Raw genomic sequence first — 16,218 nt, 5'->3', positions numbered from 1 at the left:
TCTTTAATCACTCCTCTGAGTAGATGACGACACGACTGGCAGGAAGTCGACCCAGAATATTGGAGTCATGTGCTGGGGTGATTAGCAAACCTCATGATGGCTGATAGGGGCATATCAGTGTCCGTTCATGTACTAGAAATCCCTACAACCGTTTCCCTCATTCTCAAATCTGGCCGTTCTTCAGCTCTTTTTAAACTATTGACTCTTAATTCTATCCATTGCTGCTTTCTGTCTCTTGCATTTGGAAACACTTTAATGCTATTCATTCAAACAGCCCCTGGTTAATGCTTTCTGGCAAGTAAATGCTCATTGCCACATTACGCTTTCATGGAAAAATTTATATGAGCGATGTTTAAAACAAAACTAATTTCCCGACCATAACCGACGCTGACTGAATTGGCAGTAGCGTGGCGGCTTACATAGTGTCTGAGTTACGGAGAGGTCGGATGACTGAATGCTGGGAATTTCGAGGGAGAGTGTGGAGATTTCACATTTGCATTGCTTGTGGAGTCTCTCATTAGACGTGAGATTGGCAGAGCAGGCTCATTTGACTGTGGAAATTATTTTTATTCTCGTCAGATGGCATTTTTGCCCGAGGGTCGGGAGAATTCAATTCCCTTTAATTAGCTGGGAAGTTTGAGTGCCACCTTAATAACATACCTGCTCTTGATCTCGAACGCTCAGAGTCCCTTGGGTCTCTTACCAACCGCACATGGGAATAACATCTATTTAATTGAAAAAGGACTAAAATGGATATCAAATCTAAAATTCAAATTAAATGAGTTGAGCACATATTTGAAGGAGGTCCAGTATAATTGATACATCTCTCGTGATGTCATTCTCCTGCTTGGCTTGAAATCGGTTATACTGTGGTGAGTTGAAGCAGTAAGTCTGGTGAAAAGTGCACAGATGCAGGGAATGATGTTGTTTCCGTGCACAGGATCTCATTAAGGAAGGGATCGAATTTACTGCCAGCCCTACTGCACTGACTTTGTGGCAAAATTCAATTATTCTTCCAATTTTAGTAATGTATTTCACACGGGTCCACAGGGAGCAGATTACTAAAGCTTGGGAGAGGCCACACTCAATGCCTCATGTCTCAGCTACTCAGGCTGAAATTACACTTCATGTTTAGACAGGAAAAATGCAGGGTTAGTTACTGATTCACAAGCCGTGACTGAACACACTGATGAGATGATGTTCTTGTCCAATAGAAAAAGACAATGCAGGGAAAGAGTCTTTAAATTAGGCCCTAAAGGTAGAGCCGTGGCTTAGCGTTTAGTGTAGCATGTGGACGTGAGGTCCAATCCTGATCTCCCTATCATTTCTTGTGGCAAAACTAATCATCTAAAAGTTCTTAAAATTACATTCAATACTTTAACTGAAAAAGGAAAGTTTGTCAAGACAAGTCTTGTCTGAAAGTGTAGTAAAGTCTTGAATTGTGAAGGTTATAAGGCTTGTGTATTGAATGCTTGAGCAGATTGGAAAGAGATTCGAGTTTGAAGGTTGAGTTTTGCATAATGTGAAATCTTGGGAGGAGAGATTTTGAAGTGTGAAGGGGATGCAGGCCTTATGTAGTTTGAGAAGAGATTTGAATTTTAAAACTTTGTTGCTAGGGTGTTCTAGTGGTGCTATAGAAAGCTGCTGGTGTGGTTACTAGACAGGATATACAGTATGAATGGTTGGATGTATGTATAGATGGCAGGTGTGTAGCTACTTAACTCAGGTTATTAAATTTTGAACTGCTGGATTTTGAACATTCTTTCAAAATTCCATCAATACATGATTTTTTTAACCATTCACTAGAGAAAAAAAAAGACAAAAGAAAGAACAGCCTGAAGTGTATATTAAAAATATATATTTAAGCAGCCTTATATTGTTCCAAACCAATAGAAGCACTATAACAGAAGTACATAAAACTTGGGCACTACATTTCAATCTTCTAGTCAAGTCAAGTCACCATTATTTATATACTGTAGCACTTTTTACAATGCAGATTGTGTCAGGGCAGCTTTACAGTAGCCTATTACACAGTTAATATAAAGACATATAATAGCTTTATGGGGAAAACTGTAGAACATTTAGACATAAAACCAGTGACATGTTCACATATGTTTCACATATTGTGAAACAAACTATCAAAAATGACAAAAAGTAGGATGGGGACTTAACTCTATGCTTCAGTTGTTGATTGGATGGAGATCTGAATGTGAACTTGCTCGATTGTAAGAAAGGCCCAGGGTTTCAGCAGACTAAATGATTGGAACAGCAGAGTTATATCATCAAAGAGAAGACTGACTTATCAATGATTAAACATATGGATCAGTTGTTTATAATAAGATCATTGAATATGTAATAGAAAATAGACAGGATGAACTTACATTTCATGCCGACTTATTGTAAGCCAACCTGCACCATAGTTCCAGATTTTATATTTTTGAGAGCATATTTGATATGTCTTGTCTGTAACAAGTTTAGTACACTCTTTAAAAAAGGTTTCAAAAGAGGGTTTTCGTAGCGATGCAATAGAAGAACTAGAGTATTTGTTAAATATAAAAACAAAATATATATTGTGTGTTTGAGTGGTCCAGACGCTACATTAGGTTCCCCAACAACCTTTCTGAATAAAGTTCTTAAAAGAAATATTTTCCTATTATCTATTTTCCTATTTTCCTAGTGTGAAGAACATTTTAATAATCTAAAGAACCTTTTTCTGCTTTAAAGAGTTCAATGGAAAGGTTCCATAGATATTAAAGATTCTTAATGGAACCAAAGACCAAAGCTTTAGAGGGAAATTACAGTTAAAAATGTGTCTCATGTAAGGGATTTTGAACTGTACGCTGGCTTTGTCAAGCCTGCAAAGTAAGTGTTACAGCAGTCTCTGTCATAAGTAGATGAAGTAAAAATGACAGTTTTCCTTATTAATTTCTCCAGATGACAACAAGTTCAGTGAGGCAACGGCAGTGCTGTTCACGTGGATCGACAGAGGCGAGGTGAACCGACGCTCTGCGAACCATTTCTACTCCATGATCCAGTCAGCGAACAGCCACGTGCGGCGCCTAATGAACGAGAAAGCTCAGCACGAGGAGGAGATGGAGCTGGCCAAAGAACACTTTAAGAATTCCCTGCTTGCCATTCTCACACAATGTAAGATACCTCCTGCCTTCACTGTTTGTATCCCAACTGGTTACTATGAGATTTTCATCTAGTGTTGCCATGACAACCGCTCATCCTTTGTACAGAGCAAGATGATATAGCCGTCCTTAAGTGGGCTCCGTCTCTGATCTGATTGTTGGACTTTTCTCGCTCATCTTGATATGACTGTACTGCCAGTAGGAGTGTATTTGTATGTCCAGAACTACCATATACGTTACACTGCCCCTAACTGTAACAGGCAAGACATGGGCTCTGTTCCAAAACTTAGAGAGCTGCCTACATAGGCATCATAGGTGAGGTTATAAAAGGTGGGCATTATAAAAGCCAACACATATATCCTTCACGAAGAAGATAATGCCATGATACATTGAGACAAAATCCATCTTAAGCTGCATCACATTTATATTTGCTCTGTGAAATTTCATGTTCGAAATCCAGTCATTTCCATAGAAATAGAAATTGCATGGCTAATGTAGCTAAAGTTATCATTGTCTCTGATTGTATTCACAGAGACCAGAACTATGTCATCATTTTTATGCTGTGTCCTTTTTAGAGGTCTGCACGGGCCTTAAAGGGGTCATCGGATGCCCATTTTCCACAAGTTGATATGATTCTTTAGGGTCTTAATGAAAAGTCTATAACATACGTTGGTTGAAAATTCTCAATGGTAGTGTAAAAAACACCCTTTTTACCTTGTCAAAATAAGCTCTGTTCATAGCAAGCCGTTTCCTTGCATGTCAAATAAAATATCTCCTTTTGAAGTGGACTTTGAGCTTTGTAACTTTGCAGATCTTTTTTATGCTCAAACAGCAACATTAAAGACTAACTAAAGTTGAAAAAGTGAAAAAGCATAATAGCACCCCTTTAAGAAAGGTGATTTGCCAAGATTCATTAAAAAAACCCTTATACTCACTTCTGTTGATGAAGCTGGATCACGAATGATTGCAGGGGGCAGAATCGGGGATCGGCATGTCACTTTAAATGCTAATGAGCTCTGCTCACCCTGCCCCTCTCTTCCGTGGGGTGACGAGCAGACGGTAAACTTTAGCCGCATTTAGCTGCGAAACTGGCTAACTAGCACATTATTAAAGGGGTCCTATTATACTCTTTTACAAAGACTGCTATGTTCATTATTACATCCAACAACAGAACACCTCAATCGCTTAATCGGAGACATTCTTGTCTTCCCCTGCACCGGAGTCAACACAATGGCGGACAGCTCACAGCTCACTCAGGGCGGGTCTAAGGTAAGACGGCCTTGTCAATCAACTAGCATGGGAGGGGCCTGTGCAGAACTACGACATTCTGCCAGGAATCTCAGAACAGCCTAATTTGAGAAAGGGGATTTTAAAATAGGGATTTAAAAAAAAAAACACTGGGTGGATTTTTATCATTATAGGGTGGATGTGTACACACACTTCCAACACACATTTATGTTCAAATAACATGTAAACTGAATTTTGCATCCGATGACCCCTTTAAAACAACGAACAAGAACCATGCCTAAACGGTACCTCTCAAGCCCAAAAACATTCACTCTGTGTATAATGCATAACTGCACCTTTATTATACACAATAGAGAGAGATGGTATAAAAACATCGTGGGAATTTTTTTTTATTAATGTTTCTAAAGCAAATGTGTACTAACTTTAAGACCACATATGGTAAAACAGATGGTAAAGCGTGTACCGTAGTCTTTTTGACACGATCGACCCGGGTTCGAATCTGCCTTTTACCGAACTTGTTTTTTCTCCCTTTTCAAATCTCATATCACATCGGAAAGGCATTTATTTTCAATAAAAATTAAGGAAATAATCAAAAAGTTGAAAATAAAGTATTGGGTAGGGTTAGGGTAGGTGCAGGGAGGGCTTTATTGTCCCAATAAGGTGGCATCCATTTAATAATTTGAATTAAAATGATAATTTACACTCAATACGTTATTACTGCATGTTTTATAATTTACTATAATACTGAGGTGAGGTGCAGGTAATTGCCATTATTTGCAATAAGTAGTATAAATAGCAGAAAATCCTGCTATTTTAACATAGTGTAAATAGAATCTAACGCTATCTGCACTTAGTGTAAATAGCATATTTTTAAAAATACTGTTATTTTCACTTTGTGTAAATAGCATCTATCGCTAAGAAAATATGCTATTTTCACTTAGTGTAAATAGCCGCTGCCTTATTTTTAATATTCTCAGAACGGTAAAATGTCTAGTTTTCTTGTTGTGATTATAACATTATTAAAGGTTACAAAACATAACAAGAACTTTCATCAAGTACAAATAACATAAGGACATTTTAAGAATGTTGTTCTAAAAGAATGTTTTCTCTCAACATTGAGAACGTTCTTCAAGTATGAATAATAACATCATAAAGACATTCTGAGAATGTTGTTCTAAGAACGCTTTCTCACAACGTTTTGAAAAAGTATATAAAATATTAGTCACAGCCTGAACGTCTGATGCATACAGCACACAAAATTGGAAACACTTCAGGAGTTTTAAAGTCGTCATTGGATTGGTTGAATTATACAGTATTTCCGGGAGATGTGTGTCGCGTTCTTTAATGTTCCGCCTGGCATCAAGATGCCGTGATGCCAAACCCCCTCGTGGAAGAAGAAAGCTCTCGTGTTTACAACTGTGACAGTGGCTACGTTTACATGCAACCAAATAATCCGTTTGTAATCGGATTGACGGCTCAGTCGGACTGAAAAGCCTTCATGTAAACACCTTAATCGATCCGATTGAGCTCGATCGGAGATTGAACCCCGAAACTGAAAGAACTGCGCATGTGCAATGACGCAGAAATAGCGTAATGACGAATGACGCGCGGAACGAACGGCTCTTCCTTTTGAATAAAGTGTTGTATAAATGCGTGTCCTGTCATTATAAAACTCTCCTTTCACTCGGCAAATGTGAAGTGGAGCAGGACAACCTCCCTCCAGTCCTTGCAACCTGTTTTGGGCGCTGGGAGGGGCATTTTTACTACGTGATAAATAGCAGCACGGCACAGCGGTTTATATGTATATTTATCCATAAATGGATAAATATTAATTCTCCTGTTAAAAACAAATAAAGAAACCGTGTAGGAGTGGTTATTATATGCAAACAGTGAAAAACTCTATATTTGTGCAGTGTGAGCATGTAAAAAAAAATCTATTCCGATTTGAAGCTTGTGACATATAAACACGCACATCAACCCGATCACTTTATTTAGCGTTCATGTAAACACTACATTCAGATTCATCAATCGGAATGAATTCAGTCCGATTGAACCAAAAAATTGTGCATGTAAACGTAGCCAGTGAGTGCTTATCAGGATCAACTAAACGCTGGCTTTTCAAAAATATGTCAAATTTGTCCATGAGTTTTACACACGTTCTGTTATTGTGGGGATATTTCCACGCCCCTAAACATGACGCAGCACAAAACGAAACGTGATTGGTGGCTTTACCTGTCAGACATATGGCCTCTAGCCTAGGGCGGTGCTTGGCCATTCAAAGCGGCCAAGGTTCCCAGACCTTCTACCGTCAGTCCGAAGGTCTGACTACACAAGACTAATCAAATGTTAATAAGAATGTTCCATAAACATTATTTTAGGAATGTTTTGTCCTAACAATTCATTTAACTTAAAAAAAAAATGTCAGTTAAAATTGTGAGAACATTCCCTGTTAGCTGGGGAAGTCCTCTGAGGTCATATCACTACAATAGAAACTAAGACACAAGATGGCAGATAACTGCAAATATTAGGTAATATTTGACCACTGAATGCTGCGAGTGACCAATCAGAATCACATATTCTAGAACACAGTGTAACAAGTTCTAATTTTGTGTTTATTTTGCTGTTAGCTTAGGAAAATGCTAACGGCAGACTCAATTATGTGTTGAAACTCCATGTGTCGCACTAATAGTCCCTCACTTACGAGGTTCTATTTCAGTTTGGATGCTGTTAGAAAGCAAGGCAGCTCACTAGTCGTGGAACAGAGCCACAGTGTCTCCTACACGGTTCACAAGACATAACTGCAGATATACACTACACAAATGCACACTAGGAGATATGATTGCATTGAGACCTAGCTGCCTATGTCAGTGTGACTGTAGCCATAGCCCATAGAAGGGCCCTGGGTAAGTACAGTCTCAGTGGAAGCACTCTGACCATATAGCAGATGTGGAGATGTTCAACTTAACTTAAAGGTAGGCCAACACCAGATTCACTCATCTTTTTTTTGCGGCCCGGACAGGTGAGAAGCCAATATCCCAGCTCAAACAAAGAAATGTAATTTGCTTGAATGAATATGTGTGATGGAGATTTGTAATTGGCAGCTTGACAGAAAGATATCGTGACACCATTTGTGCATGAAATACTAAGAATTTTTTATTTATTTTAGAGTTGTAGTAGGCTAAGAAAGATGATCACATAATTGTTTACTAAACTGTAGACTTGGTCAAATTAATAAATAGCAGGCAACAGTTTACAATTGGTCCAAATCTCAATCCTAACGCAAATCCAACATCTAATGCCAAAATAAAAACTGCACACGTACCCATTTTGAGCTAAATCCTGAATCAATGTTTGACATCAAACACTCAGTACTTTATTAGTGCTTCTCCAGCAAATTCATTGTAGACTGTTGCCTTCCTCAGTCCTAAGGAATTGAAACAGCAGCTAATGAGATGTAAGTACAACAGACACAATCAGGGGCCTCTCAGAGAAGTGTTGCGAGGGTCCTGATGCGTCTGACTGCTGGCGCAGATGCTGAGTTCTACATAAATGGCTTGTCTTGTCTGACTTCCTTACCCACCAAAGTTGAGCAGATTACGGCTGTGTTCACCGCTGCCACCAGGCAAAAGGCATGGGACCATTTCTCAAAAGCGCAGCGCAAGAACATAGACATTTGGCGAAAGCAGTGCGAGGTTGGTATTTCTTCTCCCCTTTTGTCATGCTGACTCTACATCAGGGGTCTCAAACTATGGGCCAAGCATTGTCATTACAAACCAATTTTCACTATACCCTATTGAAAAAAAACAGTATATGCTGGTTTGGTATGTTTTGAAGCATGGCAGCTGGTTTGAGCAGGTTTAAGCTGGTCCTTAGTTGGTCATGAGCTGGTCCTGAGCTGGTTATGAGCTGGTTATGAGCTGGTCCTGATCAGAAGTTAGTTGCTTAGAACCAGCTCATGACCAGCACATGACCAGCTTAAACCAGCTCATAACCATCTTATAACCAGCTCAGGACCCCTGAGCTGGTTATGAGCTGGTTATGAGCTGGTCCTGATCAGAAGTTACCAGCTTAGGACCAGCTCATGACCAGCACATGACCAGCTTAAACCAGCTCATAACCATCTTATAACCAGCTCAGGACCAGCTTAAACCAGCTGCCATGCTTCAAAACATACCTAACCAGTATATGCTGTTTTTTTCAACAGGGTAGTCTGGCCTTAATGTATTTAAAAGCCAAAGTATTGCACCAATATTTACTATATATAATATACATATTTCAAATTTGTGGTTGTAAAAAAGCTGGTTCTCTGAAGGAGAACACCGCCTGGCTAGTGGCCCCCAGGTAATGTAGTATGAGACCCCTGCTCTACATGGTACACTGACACAGCAGCTCTTTATATGGCAGTGTATCTTGTGGCTTTTCATTGTGCAGACTTGTGGGACCTCACACAGCAAAAAAACATCACATTTTTCTAGCCTCTGCTCTTTCGTGCAGCAGAGCACTCTTTGAAATTGCCACCTAGAAAGAACCTCCATTGCTGCCATGGCAACAGATATCGGCAGGATTATAATGATGCTCATCAGTGATTAGCCTCAATTAATTGTTAATAACTCATCCAATTTGAATTAGGTCTCTATGAGGAAGGAAAAGTGAGGTGCGTGTTAACTCAAAATGTGCCTGTATGCATCTATGCATTAGAAACCCCTGAATTCTCTGGAATGCACAATATGGAATTTCCATATTCATAATATGGAATGTCACCGGTATGCAAAATTGATGTTAGCGCAAACAGAATACTCAATGAACCTTGAAATATAAAAATCCCTCACTGGTGATAGACTCCAGCTGCAGTCTTTCCTCCAGCCATCGGACTTTTTCCATGACTGTATATCATGAGCAGTGATGTGAGGCCCGAAACCTAATCTTAGAAATACACTGACTGTATTGATTAATTGCTTTAAGTCAAGTCTATGAAAGGATTCCATTTCAGTTCACAGTTGCCAAGAGGTAAGACATCAGCGTTGTGGCAGAGTCTCTGGTGCTGTGAGAAGTGAAAGCCAGTTAGGATGCCACCCCTGTGAAAAGTTGTTTGTATTGTTGTTGTTTTGTAGCACTGTTTGTGGATTTGTCAAATTTACTAAAATAATCATGCAAAGTTAAGTACAGATTTTCCAGGTTTTCTTGTACTTAACTGTCAGAGAGTTGTGAAAAAGTGCGAAGTCGTGAAAAATCATAGAAATCAAGAATGCTACATAGTTCTTGTTTTGCTCAGCTTTAAAATAGAGAGGCAGAGGCTAGTTGCACACTTTTGTTCTTTCTTTCTTTCTTACTTTTCTTAAAGAGATTTCTGCTGTCACAGTGGGAAATTACCATTAAATAGTATATAAGAGCCTATTTAAACAGAAAAACAATTATGAGCCCATGAAATATGTAACATGACAAAACATACAAAAAGGTAAAACCAACAACATACACTGAAAAAAATGTTTCATTCATCCAATTAAAAAAATAATTGCCCTAAGGGCAAGTTATTTATTTTTCATTGGCAAGTTAAAAAATATAGATGTGAATAATTACCCTAAATTTTTTAAATTGGATGAATGAAACATTTTTTTCAGTGTACTAAGCACACTTTTTTTCATACAAAAATAAGTGTAGCACTTTAGTATAGGGACCAATTCTCAATATTAACTAGTTGCTTATTAGTATGCCTATTATTAAAATATTGGCTGTTTATTAGTGCTTATAAAGCACATATTCTTCATGACCATATTCTAGATCCCTAACCCATAACCTAAATTTAACAACTATCTTTCTAACTATTAATAAGCTGCAAATTAGGAGTTTATTGAGGCAAAAGTTGTAATGTTTTTTTAATAGTGAGAATTGGACCTTAAAATAAAGTGTGACCAAAATAAGCTATTGCTTGGCTATACTGTAATTTATAAAAAAGATATAAATAAATAGATGTAGTTTTATTTACTTGTTTACTCAACATACAAAAAGTATGATATTGGGATTTTAGTTTGGAAAATTACAAACATATATTGAAATGTAATACAGTTTTTAAACCAGCATACACAATCACTGCTGGACAAGAAATAAAGCATGTGAACTTCTGACTTAAAACATTATTATTACGGCGATATAGGCCTTGTGACAGAGTGACAACTAGCCTCAGTCTCCCTTATTTTGTTGGCCAGAAATGGCTCTAAGTGAATGCAGTCTTTATGAAAAATGTTATAAAAACCTTATTGGTTTTTCCAGAATGCCTGGAAACACCACTGGAAAAGTAATGGATATTCTTTGGTCAAAAGGTGTGGGAACCCTGTAAAACGAAATTGTGAGAATTAGAGAGAAATATGATATCAGAAACAACCCAGAGCTCGACCTGCATTCCTCTGATACTACAGCTTTCAAGAAACAGACGAAAGATCAGGCAACACAGTGCTAGAGTAAAATGTATTCAATCACAGATAAAGCAAAGCTCAAATGCGCTCCCTTTATAGAGTCAGATCTGCAAGATTTCACAGTGGTGGCATTAAATGTCCTTTGTGCTGATCCCTATAATGGCTATCAGAGGATCAGTGGGCTTGGAAGTTTGTGTAATGTGATTTTACGCTCCATTTTCAGACCTAGACAAATGAACGTTCACTATTGCACGGCAGAGCCTCTGGGTTGTAATTTTAAGTTAAGAAATCAATCACCAGGGCCTGTGCTTGCCAAATCATTGCCTGTTTTTTCATCCTGTCAAAAGTTTCTACATTAAATTAGAGTATTATTAAAGTAGAACTGCAGAAAGAAAACATTTCATTGATATGTGTGATTGTCATATATGTCACTGCCACATTTACACAGCAAATGGAAGAATAAAAGTGTGTCCTTGTAGAATTACTCAGAGCAGAGGAAATGTTAAAGTGTGCAGAATGTAATCTTTAATCATTGAAGGTCTCGGACAGAAGCCAGTAATGGGGTGTGTGTGTGTGTGTGTGTGTGTGTGTGTGTTCGTTTGATTTCTGTGTTGGGCTTCATTAGGAGCTGAGAAATGCTCACAGTGAAGAGATCATGGGAATACGAAGAGAAGAGGAAATGGAGATGTCAGATGAAGACTTGGAGGAAAACCCCTGCAAAAAGATTAGAATGGAGGACATGGGTAGGCCTGTGATCAGCCGCTGATTATCATTATCATGATTCATTAGGATACTGGAGGCAGGGACTGACTGTGGCTAAAACAGCCCTAGATTTGATGGCCTAGCATCTAGTTCATATGCACTGGTTGGGACTGTACAGTGCATTTAAAACGAGCAATACATCTTAAATAAAGGTCATTGTTAATTAAGAGGAACGTGTAATGCTGTGCCATAGAGACCTTTGTGCAATGCCTACATAATTATGTTTAATTTTAGGGCTCAACAATATATATATATTTTTCTGCTAGGCCAATGTTTAGGATTTTTTTCTCTCAATTGCCCAACAAAAAAATAAATAAATAAATGCATACAAAAGTTTGGGTTAAGGAAAAGTTATTGTTTTATGTTTTTTAAAAGAAAACTCTTGTGCTAATCAAGGCTGCATTTATTTCATCTAAACAGTACAGTAAAATACAGTAATATTGTGAAATTGGGAATTTAAAATAACAGTTTTTATTAGAATATATTATAAATGTAATTTATTCCTGTGAAGCAAAACTGTTTACTTCAGTCTTCAGTATTTTTTCTAATATGCTGATTTTATCATTATTAGTCAAACATTGAGCACTGTATGAAAGAGTTTTTTAGGATTCTTTGATTAATATAAAATTCAAAAGAACAGCAAATGTTTGAAATATTTTATAACACCATAAATGTCTATACTGTCATTTGATCAATTTGATGTGTCCTTTCTGAATAGAAATATCATATTCTTTAAAAAAAAAATCTTACTGATATCAAATTTTTTGAACAGTAGTGTATAAATAAATAATAATTCATAAATAAATAATAATTCATGTTTTATACAATATTCATAAACACTGTAAATAATCATTCATTGTCAGTTCATAATACCTAATGGATTAACTAATGAATAGAACTTTCGTAAAGTGTCAAGTCCAGATAGTGACTGTAAAGTATCAGGTTACTAATAATTCCCAAATCGATTCTTAATTTAACGGAAAAAAAAACAACAACTTGGTTTAATGTTAAACACAATCACCCCGTTATTCTCAATCAAATCAGCTCCTCCGTGACCACTTGTTTTTATTAGCTTTATTCAAACAGCACGATCACATCCTTCAGATAACCTTGAGTACAACAGCATTTGTGCTGAGGTATCAACATGAGTGATTACACTCTCCCTTCTGCATGTATCCCACAGCAAATCTGATTATGAATGATATTGCTTCAGCAGAGAACGGCGGCAGGAAGTGTCAGGGGATTCTGAGCTCAGCGATATTTCATGAGCTGTCACAGCATACAAGCTCTGGCTCAATAAAAGTAGTATTTTCAGTGGCAGGTAGGAATATCTAATGGCTGAGAATATCTAACTATTGACACAGCGGAGACTCAGCACAGTGACCAAGTTGTTATGCAAACTTCACCATCGATTTCAGGCTCTGAATCATACCGCTTGCTCTAAAGCCTGCCACGTATATGCTGATTCAACCAGACGGATTGGTGTTAGAACTTGTCTTATATGATGCATGTTAGATTACACAACAGATCATATGTTGCACCCTACTAGAAGAAACAAAGGTCAGTGAGAACTACTTAAGGTGGTTGAACTGGTCAACAAGTTTAAGCTAGGACAGTTATCTAGCTCAATCTGCTGAGTCAAGGTGGTCTACCAGGCACAAAAGTGTGAATTCATCCTATCTATGTAACAGATGAGATAAAGACCTTCATCCAAGCTCACATTCCTGTCTCTTTCTCTTCCTTCCTGTCTGAGAGCAGTGCTGTCTGCGCAGACGTGTGCGCTGCGGGAGGAAAACGACAGTCTGCGCTGGCAGCTGGACGCTTACAGGAACGAGGTGGAGCTGCTGAAGAAGGAGCAGGGCAAGATGTACCGTACCGAGGAGGATCACACGCAAGAACAACAGCTGCACTTCCTGCAGCAGACCATGCAGAACATGCAGCAGGTAATACACACATCTGAGTGTTCAGCCTCAAGCTGGTGTCCCACTAGCTGTTTTGCAACAGAAGTAATACTTTAGATTAGGGAACACTATTCACCATTAACTAGTTGCTTATTAGCATGCATAGCACTAGCATATTGGCTGCTTATTAGTACTTATAAAGCACATAATAATGCATGGCCATATTCTAGATCCCTTAACCCTACCAAATACCGAAACATAACTACAACAGTAACTGACTCACATGCTATCAATAAGCAGCTAATTGGGAGTTTATTGCGGGAAAACTCTTAGTGATAGTGAATGTGTGTTCGCTAATATAAAGTGTTACCAGATTTTCTTGATTTTGAAAGAAGCCAATTAAAATCAAGTTCGACATAACTTTAAAGGGGCCATCGGATGCCCATTTTCCACAAGTTGATATGATTCTTTAGGGTCTTAATTAAAAGTCTGTAACATAGTTTCGTTAAAATTTCTCAATGGTAGTGTAAAACAACACAGTTTTTACACTGTCAAAAACAGCTCTGTCTACAGTAAGCCGTTTTAATGCATGTCGCTTTACATGCAAATGAGCTCTGCTGACCCCGCCCCTCTCTTCTGAGCCGCTCTCTGAGAGACGGTAAACTTTAGCCACATTCATCGTGAAACTTGCTAATTAGCACATCATTAGGAAAGGCGATTTGTAAAGATTCATAAAAAACCTTACACTCACTTCTTCTGTTGGTGAGGCTGGATCACGAATGATTCGCACAAAGATAGATGCATTTAGGTAGATCGGGGGCGCATTCCCTTCAGAAACAAATGTAATCCACAATCGTGGTAAATAACCTACAGTAATATTTCTTCTGGTTTGGAGATATTTGGATATCTTGTGTTATTTTATTGTGAAAATGAATTGGAGAAGTAATTCTCATACCTTTATTCTGTAGATCTGTTTCAACACCCTGCAGTTGTGTTTGAGAGAGCTGTTTGAGTTCCGCTTCATGCAGACAGACCCCAACTGGTCCAACTTCTTCTATAATAGTGAACAGAACAAGGTGAGCAACTACTAAGACGAGCATGATGGACTATGATGTCTATCATCTATATATCTGTAGATTTGATCTTCTATAGTTTCATTTGAACATTTTCAGTTCCAAAATAACAGACCATTGTGTAATTATTAGATTTAGCAATGTGTGTGGGTGACGCTAGTGTAAAATTATGCAGCAGTGCTGTTTACTCATCTCCCTCACACACAAAAAACAACACATTCTGTATTTCTCAAAAATATTCATTTGTGTGCATGTTCTTACAGTCCACTCAGTTCCAATCAGCTCTGAAGGTCTTGATGACTTTTTAGAAATCACATCAAGATCACATGAAATAGATACTATTATTCGAAAGTTTTTTTTAATACTTTCATTCAGCACGTTTGCATTAAATTGATCAAAAGTGACATTAAAGACAATTCTAATGTTACAAATATTATTTTTTCATATAAATGCTGTGCTTTTGAACTTTCTATTCATCAAAGAATCCTAAAAAAAAACTATTGCGGTTTCCACAAAAATATTAAGCACCAAAACTGTTTTCAACATTAATGTGAAATGTTTGAAATGTAGAACTGTTTCTTGAGCAGCAAATCAGCATATAAGAATGAATTTTGAAGGATCCTGTAACACTAAAGACTGGAGTAATGACTGCTGAAAATTATTATATATTTTACAGTATTGCAGTGTATTGTATTTTCTTTTTCTTTCAAAAAAGTAGTTTATGTTGCCACATTTCTTTCATAATTTTTAAAGGGGTCCTATTATGCTCTTTTACAAAGTCTTGATTTTGTTTTGGGGGTGTACTAGAACAGGCTCTCATACTAGGTAGTTCGAAAAACATTGATTCACGTATTTTACATTATTACAACACCTCTCTCCCCAGTCTGGCATGAACGGCTCAAATAGTTCCTGTATCAAATGAAGGTCCGCCTTCTGAAATACGAAAAGTGCTGTTATTGGTTAGCTGGGCCAGTGTGTGTTGTGATTGGCAGCACTCGGTGCCTGGTCGGGAAATGTCATGCCCCTTACCACAGCTGAAGCTTCAGTAGCTTCAGTGTAAATATTGCGTCAAAATCAAATCAATTTGAGCGCGATTTAAACCCGGATCACTCTAAGTACATAGTGATAACACTCATTACCAGGTCTCGTCCCATTCGTCGATCTTTGTGATATCACAAATCCCGGAAAATGTGCGTTGTAGTCCAAACGAGTCGTTCGTTGTAGTTTTTAAAAAGTGATTTCTGTTCAATAAAATATCTCCTTTTGAAGTGGACTTTGAGCTTTATAACTTTGCAGATCTTTTTTATGCTCAAACAGCAACATTACAGACTAGCTAAAGTTGAAAAAGTGAAAAAGCATAATAGGACCCCTTTAAGAAGAGTAAGCTATCAGCTATAATTTTACTATAAAATTATCTTGTAATCTCAACTTAAACATTTTTGTTAGTGTAAACTTAAAGGGGTCATATGATGCTTTTTTAAAGATCATTATTTGGTGTATTTGGTGTAACAGAATATGTTGACATGCTTTAATGTTCAAAAAACACATTATTTTTCAAATACTGTACATTATTATACAACACCTCTCTCCCCAGTCTGGCATGAACGGCTCGAATAGTTCCTGTATCAAATGAAGGCCCGCCTTCTGAAATACAAAATGTGCTGTGATTGGTTAGCTGGGCCAGTGTATG

The 16,218-nt window shown here is 37.7% G+C and overlaps 1 protein-coding gene across 1 annotated transcript in view; it reads left to right on the top strand.

Moving 5' to 3' along the window:
- The window catches only part of LOC107749026 (ecto-NOX disulfide-thiol exchanger 1), a 49,305-nt gene that overhangs the window by 20,815 nt on the left and 12,272 nt on the right, over positions 1 to 16,218 (top strand). The window contains exons 6-9 of the mRNA XM_016564074.1: positions 2,935 to 3,147; positions 7,968 to 8,074; positions 11,418 to 11,535; positions 13,313 to 13,497. Coding sequence (XP_016419560.1) covers positions 2,935 to 3,147; positions 7,968 to 8,074; positions 11,418 to 11,535; positions 13,313 to 13,497 — 623 coding nt within the window. The remainder of the gene's footprint in view (positions 1 to 2,934; positions 3,148 to 7,967; positions 8,075 to 11,417; positions 11,536 to 13,312; positions 13,498 to 16,218) is intronic.

Source organism: Sinocyclocheilus rhinocerous, unplaced genomic scaffold (assembly GCF_001515625.1).
Source record: "Sinocyclocheilus rhinocerous isolate Xijiao unplaced genomic scaffold, SAMN03320098_v1.1 scaffold2245, whole genome shotgun sequence".
Taxonomy (NCBI): Eukaryota; Metazoa; Chordata; class Actinopteri; order Cypriniformes; family Cyprinidae; genus Sinocyclocheilus; species Sinocyclocheilus rhinocerous.
Note: the sequence above shows the minus strand (reverse complement) of the source record. Positions and strands in the feature narration are given on the sequence as shown.